General features: G+C 33.5%; 1 protein-coding gene across 1 annotated transcript in view; it reads right to left on the bottom strand.

The window, feature by feature from the left end:
* The window catches only part of LOC136036910 (26S proteasome non-ATPase regulatory subunit 1-like), a 59,790-nt gene that overhangs the window by 10,009 nt on the left and 37,884 nt on the right, over positions 1–11,897 (bottom strand). The window contains exons 6-7 of the mRNA XM_065719290.1: positions 7,015–7,135; positions 3,083–3,160 (exon numbers count right to left, since the gene is read on the bottom strand). Of these exons, the coding sequence (XP_065575362.1) occupies positions 3,083–3,160; positions 7,015–7,135 (199 nt within the window). The remainder of the gene's footprint in view (positions 1–3,082; positions 3,161–7,014; positions 7,136–11,897) is intronic.

Below are 11,897 nucleotides of genomic sequence, written 5' to 3'. Positions count from 1 at the left end.
AAATCCCATCCTCGCGGATATGACCCGCTGATTTCAATTTCGCCTTGAGACCTGAGCCAAGCTAGAAGGAGAAATTTACTATTTATTGAGCAAATGGCTACTTTAACGAGGATGGGAGGTGAACTTGAGTTCAAATCCCATACTCGTGGAAGTAACCCGCTGAACTCATCTTGAGACCAAAGTATAACTAGGAGAGATCCACCTTTTTTGTTGAATAAATGGTTGTTTTCATAATGATAGTACGTGAACATAAGTTCAACTGTCATCCTCGTCAAGATGGACCCTTAAAGTCTGTTTTAAGAAAGACCAGGAAAGTCTATCACAAAATAAAAGATAAAGAATCATTGAAACTGACAACTTCAAAACCTGAATCAACAAAAAACAAAAGACAAAAAAAAAAAAAAAAAAAAAAAAAAAGGACCTAATTGTACTCAGAAGAGACCAGCAAAAGGCTTAGATCCGGGAATATCATATTAAAAAAAATAAAAATAAAACAAAATGCTACTAAGTCTCCCAAAAATTATTTTTTCATACATAAGAATAAGAAATACCAGTATAACCTATATCTGTGTTTGAAATACCAAACAATAGAGGATGATACCTTCCGAGGATGATAGCTATATCCCGTCAAAGTGGCAACGATGGGATTGAACTTTTTGAAACTTGATGCGATTAAAGAGCCAGATATAGCTAAAACGTCAAAAAGTTGTGGGGAAACACCGCACAACAGACTAGAAAACTATTAAACTCCTACAATATCATAAGACTGAAAACTAATATCAGATATGAGAAGATTGAAAATCAGAAAATGAGAGATCCAATTACAGCAGAGTTAGACATAACTAAAGGACCATTTCGCCAACGAATCATACGAAAATATTAATGACTACCTGCGCAAGATCATAAAGCTGAAATCACAGAAGACAGGAAGGTTTGCGTGCCCCCCTTAGTGCAGCCATGAACTTGAAAACTGTGGGTGCCCACAAAAATTCTCTAGCTCTTGTTGAGTTTTCTGAAAGAACAAATACAGTGCACACTCTCTTTGTTTGAAGGAAAAAAATACTCTAGAATGAGCAAAAATAACGTAAGACGCCCCACATGGACCCAAATTTGCCAGATTGTCTTCTTATGCCTGATCAACTTTTGCGACCAGAACTCAGATACGCTGCGCCTGTTTGGATGCAAAAGCAACAGCGTCATAACTGCCTATGTAGCTTCTATAAGACCGAAATTCCAATACACTGCGCCTGTTAAGGTGCAAAAGCAACAGCATCATAATTGCCTATCTACCTTATATGAGATCAAACTCGAATATGCTGCGCGCCTTTCGGTGCAACAGCAACACCGCCATAACTGCCTATCTAGCTTATTTAAGACCAAAACTCGAATACGTTGCGACTGTTTGGGGCCCATTTGTCCAGAAAAACAATTAATTATGGGACAAAATAAAACCTATTTAGAAAAGGGCAGCAGGAAGCATTAACTAAAAACAGAGTAGTAAAATAGGTCAAAACACTTTAAAAATCTGAGATTTGAATCATTGTAAGACATACGTGGTCACTTATTAACGTCTTTTGGGAAAGCCCTGCTTGCCTTACGTCATCACCGCTGCATATTACCACTAGATGCTGCAGTAAATGCCCAAACCAAGTAAAAACTGATACTTAGACTCTGTGAAATTCAAAACAAATCGGTATTCGAAACCCGTGTTCCGTATTTTGCGGAAGTGCACATCGGTAATAACATGTGGTGATTTAATAAATGTATCTGTTTTTCCATTTTTGTTTGTTTGTATACAGACTACGTAAAAAAGCCTATTGCCCGAATTTATGTGTAAATAAAGACCCTAGGTCCAAGTCTTTTTTTTAATTGATTAGTCCAGTGTAATATTCCCTAGAGCTCTTCTAAATCCAATTCCCAAAATACCTCATTAATCAGCTTTGTCTTGAGAAGTAAGAAAGGTGTTTTTCATCGTTCAAGAAGAAAGAGGGTGGCGCTCTAAATCTTGTAATAAGGGTTTCCAACAATGGCGATTTCAACAGTGCGCTCCCTTTTCACATTGGGCTTAATATTTAAGAATTCCGGGCCCTTTTCAAAATTTTCAAGAAATTCTATATGTTATAGCAAATTACTATTCAGCTTAATCTGAATGAAAATGATATTTTTCAAAATAGATTGAAATGGAAACTATTTGTTAACTGTCAGTTTCTTTAAAAACATTTTATTTTTCGGTTGCACCCAGCTGCAACCATGAAACAACTTCCTACGCACATTCCCTGTACCATACAACGGTTATTAAAAAAAAAATTCAATCGGGTCCTCTCATCGAAACACCCCTTCCTCCTCAATCATTTTAAATTCCAAGAAGCAAAAGCGCACATTTTTGGAAAACGTCTGAAATACACCTATTAGTTTTAGACATAAGTTTTTCGAAAACTATAAAATCTTTGTCTCTGATCTGAAAACAAGGAAAGAGTTAAGAACGTATCGCGGGCGTCTATCCACATCGAATGTTAAAGAAAAAGGTGCAATATGGATGCTCTTGTGTATCTGCGCAGTGTTTCAATGTGCCACTGCATTATACCAATTTGGCACTGCAACGTCGACCTTGGACATTAAAAAAAGAAAGTCGACGCCGTCATTGTGTTACAGCAATGTGTCCGTGTGAATGCTCATTGGGTCAAAAAAAATTGTCAATATGGAGGCACATTGCGTCACGGCAATATGTAAATGTGGATGCTCATTGCGTCACGGCCATGTGTCAATGCGGATATTCATTGTTGTCAATGTAGATGCTCGGAAATGTGTCAATGTGGATGCTCATTGTGTCACGGCAATGTGTCAATGTGGCACTACAATGTGTATCTGAATTGCCAAAGGTTTTAAGATCGTCAGAAAGGTGCAGTTCATTGTGTTTATGATTGAAAATATCCCAGTGCACACTGATTAAAAGTGTAGCATCATCGAAAGGAGAAAATAAAGAGAGAAAAAAGGTACATATCGCGTATCCATTTCGACGAGCTGTGATTGAGCACCCGTTCATCTCAAACGTTTAAAAAAGAAAGTTGAAACCGTACATTACTTACAAACTTCTTCTTACGAGGAGGCGACTGAGCATCTGTATCCATTGCTGTGTCTTCAGTAGCTACTTTCTCAACATCTGAAAATAAAAAGAGACCGATGATTTAAACTGGCACTATGATTTTGTGTTTATCCTACTTTAGCTTTGGAGCCCCCGGCCCTTCCTCTCTCTGCAAAGTAATATCATATTTCTCTGCATCACATGTTTCGTACTGTTATTTGGATGTCAACCTAACCCTCATTACTGAACAAAGGCGGTTTTAGAGGAGAGACAGATGGGGCGCGTTAATACATTAAAATAAAATAAATTAATAAAATAAAAATAAATCAAAAACAATTAGATAATAATAATTAAAATAATCAAATTAAAAAGCAATAACAATTTAAATAAGAATTAAAAAAAAATAAAAAATAATATCAAAAAAGTGTTAATAATTTAAAAAATTGAAAATAATTTTTTCAATAAATGAGAATTCTGTTAAAACTTGGTCAGAAAATTTTGTGGGAGACAAGAGGGGGGAGCAATAGTCAAGATTTTTCCCCGGGCGCAAGAGAGGCAAGAACCACTACTGTCCCTGAACCCACTTTCAGAACTTTGTTGGTCTTCCTCGAAACTTGCAGAGGATACAACCAGGGTTACCATCCCTAGTGACTTTTTATATTACCTAAACCAGAAAATTGAATAAAAACACTAAATTAACCAAAAAAAAATCGTAAAATCTAGTGAAATTTCCGTTCACCGGGTGGCCTTCACCGGTAAGTTCAATAAGTAAATAACAAAATGCTTTGAGACAGCAGTTTCAGAAGAAATAGAGTTTCTTCTTTCGACAATGAGATTAGAGAGTTCATTCATTCTGGGTACATGATTTTGGAATATCCATTAACATAATCATCTTTTTCCACGATCAGCAATGCTTAAACTTCACATGGGAAAAAAATCACAGGCAGCGAAATAGCGCTGCCTAAGTGAGTGATGTGGGCAGAATGGTTTTAGACCAGGGCTCTTCGTACCGAAGGAGTTGTCGTAGAAAAACTTCTGGCTCATTCGATTGGAAATTGGAAGGACTAGTACACTTTTTAATAGTCGAAAATGATTGGAGGGCAACTAAGCCGTCTCCCATGCCCACCATTTCCCTAAACACATCTAATCTATATTTTAAGATAACCATTTTGTTCAACGTAATTGAAAGGTTTACATAAGGTTTATATAGAAAGGGTGATCGTAAAAATTTTGGAAGGGGCTTATTGGATCACTAATCAAAAGTTTTAGTACCCTTTTAGAGATTTAGAGTAAAGGGAGGATGCATACCCCCCCCCATCCCCACGCCTAGTATTTTCTCGAAATGTATCTAATACGAATTTTATGATAGATATTTGTTGTTGTGGAAACTTCAAAAAAAGCTAATTCGATTGGAAATTGAAGGGCTAGTGTGCTTTTTAATAGTAGAAAATGTTTAGAGGGCAACTAACCCCCTCCCACGCCAACCATTTCCCCAAACACATCCAATCCAAATTTTTATATAACAATTTTGTTTAACGTAATTGAAAGGTCCAAAAATTATATCTTTAAGGGTGACAACCCCCAGAGCAAGGGTTGTAAGTTATGCCCCGGGGCATGTAATGTACATATAGAAAGGGTGATCGAATAAATTTCAGATGGGGATCATTAGATTCGCAATCAGAATTTCTATTGCATTTTTGACGAACCATAGTGATCAGAGGGTTGATACCCCCTTCCCCACAACGAGTATTTTCCAGAAATGCATTTGATAGAAATTTTGAGACGATCATTTGCAGTCGTATAAACTTCGAAAACTGATCATTCGATTGGAAATTGAAAGAGCCAGTGCTCTTTAATAGTCAAAAGTGATCGGAGGGTAACTAACCCCCCTCTCAGGCCCACCATTTCTCTAAACACATCCATTCAAAATTTTGAGGTAGCTAATTTGTTCAACGTAATTGAAAGGTACGAATAGTATGTCTTTGAAGATGGAAACCTCCATTTGTTGTCGTAGAAACTTTGAAAACAACTCATTCGATTAGAAACTGAAAGGACCAGTGTCTCACTTAGAAAAAGGCTCCTTCGAATGGAAATTGGAAGGACTAGTGCCCTTTTTATTAGTCAAAAGTGATTAGAGGGTAACAAGCCCCCCTCCCCATCCATCAATTCTCAAAACACATCTTATCGAAACTCAAAGATTGCCATTTTGTTCAGCGTAGTTGTAAGTTCTGAATTTTTTTTCTTTGACAACCCCCATGCCTTCTCAAGACCAGTACTATTACTACTTCTGTTCTTACAATTTAAATAAATAAAAAGAGTGCAAGCGCATCCAGGTTGTCAAAGAGCATAGATAGAATCTTTTGGGAATGATATTAAGTTTTACTTTTCTGGTCAACATTAGAAGCTAAAAAATTAAGTTAAATATTAAGCTGTTTGTGTCAAAATTAAAAATTGTTAAGAGTTTCTGCAACATACAAATAGAAACCCAAACTACGGATTTTCCAAAAAAAAAACTTTTACAAAGAAAAGTAAAGAGCTCCATTAAGCGAAGAATGAGCAAAAAAAAAGGTCAAATAATCTTCCAAGCGTAAAAATACCATAAATTACTATCAATAAATAAATATAACTCAGAACGAACGGACATTACAATAAATAGCCGATTCAAACTCAAAATTACCAAGTAGAGCTGATAACCCCCATGGCTTCTCAAGACCAGAACACAATTTGATCTTTACTGAAAACAAAATACGTTTGAAATGTTTTCACCTAACTTACTTTTATAAATAAAAATTATCAAAACCTTAAGGTACAATGTCAGTATATGTCAATTAAACTGACAATCCACGGTCATTTTTTTATTCATTTTTTTGTAATATGACATGTGGATTAGGATTATTTATATAGCTTTTATGCAACTTCTTCTCAATGAGACGGTTTCCTACTAGATCTTTCTAGATCTTTAGCCATTCAAGACCACATTAAAGCTTACACTTTCATTTAAGACCTCTAGATTTATAACATGTTGACAATTATTCCCGCGAGTTGAAACAAATTATTTTACATTTGCAGCTGTTTTTCATAGCTCTTTCTATTTCTTACAAGGACCGTTCTCCCTGCAAGGACCATTGTCCTCACAGGATCAATTCTTACAATTCATCAGTTTAAGCGCCACTTTTAAAATGAAATTTATCTTAAAATTCTGGTACAGTTAGCTACCCTATAATTCTGGAGTACCATTATCTCCCTTTGAAAAGACTCGTATGCAAATATTATCTATAACCTTCGGCCTTGTAACATAAAACTTGTACATGAAAAGTCTAACTGGCCAAGGTAATAAACTATCTGTTTATTACTGATCAATTACCGTTATACTCGTGGCAGAACCGTTCCCCCACTCATTCACAGACCTGTCTACACTGCCACCCAAGAATTTGTCTCCTGAAATTTTGTGTTGATTGGCTCAGAGTAACAAAAATATTAACCAATTATACAATTTAAAATACGACCAAACATGAATTGAAAGGTTACAGAATAAAGAGAACATGTGTCTACTTCTACAAGCGAGGGAGTATCAAATAATCAGGTTAAAACAGTAAATATATCCCTATATATTGGAATGATTTTTTTAAAGAAAAACAGGCTCTGTGTGTTTCTAAGCGAAAAGTTGAGCTTTCTGCAGTTTTTAACGGACACCAGCAAGTGAATCATTATCGACATCTATTTTGCAACACTTGAAAATTAGATGGCGATTTCATTTATACAAAAGTTGATAATTTTTAAAATCTCCAGTGCATGAAACTTGAGCCTTAATAGACTTTAAAGCAAACTTTATTTAGATCCAAAACCATTTTTCAGTCATTGGTACCTGGTATATTATCTTAAATACAAATAATATACAAATAAGTAACAATAACAAATAAATATCTGCTTACCCGTAGACTCTGCAGTTGCTGGTGTGGTTCCTTTCAGGGTGTTGATAACTCGTGTGACAAACTGTTGTGTGGCACTTTCATATAAATCGAAGCAAATCTGTTCAGCCATCAGTACATCAGCCTTAAGAAAATACATTTAATATACAGCTAAATATAAAGCACATGTTCAGAGCGTGAGCACCCTCGCGAAAGGGGAGGGGGGCTAAAAACTGTGATCTTCTTTCCTCACCTGTGAAAATGCCTGGTAGATTAGTGAAAATGCCTGAAAGATTAAGTTTTATTTAAGTGTGTGTGTGTGTGTGTATGTGTGGATAAGTACTCACTAACGCACCTTAGAGGAGCCTTTGAGATCAGCTATAAGTTTATCAAACTTAAAATATTGAAACCCCAAATATAATTGAAATGGGAGGGAAATGTTTAAGACACTTCAAAGAGGAAATGGGGATTCAAAACAAGCATAAATGGACCATAAAAGGGCAATCAATGTCTTTTTCCGCTTATTTTTACAACATATATTATGCATACCAAGTTTACAAGGAAGGTGACGGGGGAGGGGAGGGGTTAAGAGTCTTAACATCTAGAATACTAAGAAAATTTGGCTTATTTTTGCAAGCGAAGGGATATGGGCAAAATTAAGAGGGTAAAGATTTCAGGATCCATAGAACAAATAATGTACTAAATTACTTCACTATTACACATTATTTTTCAGGCCGTTTTATGGGGATGGACGGGATAATATTCTAAAATCAAAACACGTTGTGTATATTTTGTACAGCTTTGAGCCATACACTCAGTTGTATTGAAGGACTTACTGTCTAAACCAATCAAAAGAAAATATGAAGTTTGGAAATAAAGGATAGTAAGAAAATATATATATATATATATATATATATATATATATATATATATATATATATATATATATATATATATATATATATATATATATATATATATATATATATATATATATATATATATATATATATATATATATATATATAATATATATATATATATATATATATATATATATATATATATATATATATATATATATATATATATATATATATATATATATATATATTTACATATATATATATATATATATATATATATACATATATACATATATATATATATATATTTACATATATATATATATATATATATATATATATATACATATATACATATATATATATATATATATATATATATATATATATATATATATATATCTATATATATAAAAATAAGTTGTCTGTGGATGTGTGGATGGATGTGTCAGGTGACGTCACCTGAAAAAACTGGATCAGGTGACGTCAAAACTGAAAAAACTAAAAAAAGGCAAAAACTACAAAAAAAACTAAAAACTAATAAAAAAAATAAAAAAGCTAAAAAACTAAAAAAACTATAAAGGTAAAAACCAATAAAAAACTAAAAAAAAAACTGAAAAAACTAAAAAAAGGCAAAAACTACAAAAAAAAACTAAAAACTAATAAAAAAAGTAAAAAAGCTAAAAAACTAAAAAAACTAAAAAAACTAAAAAAAGGTAAAAAACTAAAAAAAATAAAAAATAAAAAAAAACTAAAAAAAAGGAAAAAACTGAAAAATAAGCTAAAATAAAGGTAAAAACCAATAAAAAACTAAAAAGAAAAAAAGGAAAAAACTAATAAATGACGACACTCAAAGAAAAAGCGACCAGGACAAAAGGAATGTTCGATTAGCAATCAACAAAGCACCGGGACACAGGGAGTATAAATGACGACCAGGACATAAGTAAAAAAAAAAACTATCTATATATATAAAAATAAGTTGTCTGTGGATCTGTGGATCGTGGATCAGGTGACGTCACCTGAAAAAACTGGATCAGGTGACGTCAAAACTGAAAAAACTAAAAAAAGGCAAAAACTACAAAAAAAAACTAAAAACTAATAAAAAAAATAAAAAAGCTAAAAAACTAAAAAAACTAAAAAAAGGCAAAAACTAAAAAAAAAACTAAAAACTAATAAAAAAGCTAAAAAACTAAAAAAACTAAAAAAAAGGCAAAAACTACAAAAAAACTAAAAACTAATAAAAAAAATAAAAAAGCTAAAAAACTAAAAAAACTAAAAAAACTAAAAAAAGGTAAAAAACTAAAAAAACTAAAAACTAAAAAAAAACTAAAAAAGGTAAAAACTAAAAGAACTAAAAAAGAAAAAAATAAATGACGACACTCAAAGAGAAAGCGACCAGGACAAAAGGAATGTTCGATTAGCAATCAACAAAGCACCGGGACACAGGGAGTATAAATGACGACCAGGACACAAGTAAAAAAAAAATTAACAAAACTAAAAAGAAGGTAAAAACTACAAAAAAACTAAAAAGAAAAAAAAACTAAAAACTAATAAAAAAACTAAAAAATCTAAAAATCTAAATAAACTAAAAAAGAAAAAAAAGGAAAAAAATAAAGGAGAAAAACAAAACTAAAAAACGAATGTATATACAGACCGGTACACCGGGATACAAATGACGACCGGGACACAGGGAATATAAATAACGACCGGGACACAGGGACACAACTACAACGGGGACACCGGGGGAAACAGGGGGATATAAATGACGACCGGGACAAAAAAACTAAAAAGAAAAAAAAACTAAAAACTAATAAAAAAAACTAAAAAATCTAAAAATCTAAATAAGCTAAAAAAGAAAAAAAAGGAAAAAAATAAAGGAGAAAAACAAAACTAAAAAACGAATGTATATACAGACCGGGACACCGGGATACAAATGACGACCGGGACCCGGGACACAGGGAATATAAATGACGACCGGGACACAGGGACACAACTACAACGGGGACACCGGGGGAAACAGGGGGATGTAAATGACGACCGGGACAGGGAATGGTCGATTAGCAATCACCATCAACAAAGCTCAAGGGCAATCATTAGAATCATGAGGTATAGATCTGAATACAGATTGTTTTCCCATGGACCATTATATGTTGCATGTTCAAGAGTCGGTAAACCTGACAATCTATTTATATGCAAAGACAATGGGACAGCAAAGAATGTTGTATATTCGCAAGTTTTACGTAGTTAAAACCATATATATATATATCTATCTATATTCACAGGTGGGACATAGGGACACAACTACAATGGCGCGTAGCTATTATGGCGCGTAACGACTTACGCGCGCGGGGGGGCTTGGGGGGGGCGCGAAGCGCCCCCACCAACTAGGTGTTGGGGTATATATATATATATATATATATATATATATATATATATATATATATATATACATATATATATATTTATATATATATATATATATATATATATATATATATATATATATATATATATATATATATATATATATATATAAAACAAATTCAAAACTTAAGTATAATATAAAATATCAAACATAATGTTCAATATACAAAATAAATCAAAAATAAACATAATAGCCAGGCAAGCGTAAAAAATTTTCACTAGAAACAGTTTTTAAATCCTATTCAAGCACTTGCACAATTTTGAGCTATTTTGATTTGATTTTTTATCAATTTTAATCTATTTTATATCAATTTTATCTCAAAGATCAAATTATATCAATTTTATCTATTTTTATCAATTTTGAGCTATAAATTGGACAACTGCTCGTTCCGACTTTACTTGGCTGCATCGCTTTTCCGGCACAGAATGTCCTACACACAGTGAACAGAAAAAAGCAGAATTTTTCACACCAACTTGCACCATTGCACTCTTTAAAACACACGCGACAAAAACAGATATAAAAGTAGCCGAACGCTCCGCAAACGCTCCTACCTAACGTTTAATGCAACAGCCAAAGCAACCTGAGTTCATTATAAAGGAATCTGTGTCATTTCTGGACTATTTTACCTTTAAGATCGCCCCCTCTTGCGTTGAAAGTAAAACATACCACACCATCCACACCTAGGATGGTTGGCAAACGCTCCTACCTAACGTTTAATGCAACAGCCAAAGCAACATGAGTTCATTATAAAGGAATCTGTGTCATTTCTGGACTATATTACCTTTAAGATCGCCCCCTCTTGCGTTGAAAGTAAAACATACCACACCATCCACACCTAGGATGGTTGGCAAACGCTCCTACCTAACGTTTAATGCAACAGCCAAAGCAACCTGAGTTCATTATAAAGGAGTCTGTGTCATTTCTGGACTATTTTACCTTTAAGATCGCCCCCTCATGCGTTGAAAGTAAAACAGATTATTAATAGTTGTGTATAAGCTATAGAAGAGAAATCCAGTAGTAATTTTATGCATAAGACAACAAAATAGCTTAAATACTAAAGATAAAAATTTTGCCGAAGTTCTTTGATTTCTGATGAGTCTATAATGAATCTATTTTTTTATTGAAATGAAAGATAATTGCTTATTTCATTATTTTAACCACACAGGACTGTTGATTAAAAACGGAGTTATTAGGTGTCTAGAATTTGGCAGAAGTATTCAGACGATAACCGAAGGCATTTGGGTCATCTTCCACCGCAATCAAACCATCTTCATGCATTCCCACCATTTTGAGGCAATCAATCGAAGCTACCAGATCAATATCAGAAATTCAGGTCCTATACGGTCAGATCATCTTAAGATATTCAACCCATTATCACGCATTTAGATCGCCTTCGTTTATTCAGGTAGTGTTTTAAATCATTAAGAACACCTTCGGAGATTCACCCCATTATCAGACATTTATGAAATCTTCATTAATTGCCCCACTTTAATCCTCCAGCCATGCAGATAGAAGATTCTTCCAAGATTCGGCTAAAAAAAGATGTATGATGGCTACTTTTGTACTAAAGTTAGTGGTGGGAGAGGCAGGATGGCAATGGTACACCTGTCACCCAC

This window comes from Artemia franciscana, chromosome 16 (genome assembly GCF_032884065.1).
Source record: "Artemia franciscana chromosome 16, ASM3288406v1, whole genome shotgun sequence".
NCBI lineage: Eukaryota > Metazoa > Arthropoda > Branchiopoda > Anostraca > Artemiidae > Artemia > Artemia franciscana.
Note: the sequence above shows the minus strand (reverse complement) of the source record. Positions and strands in the feature narration are given on the sequence as shown.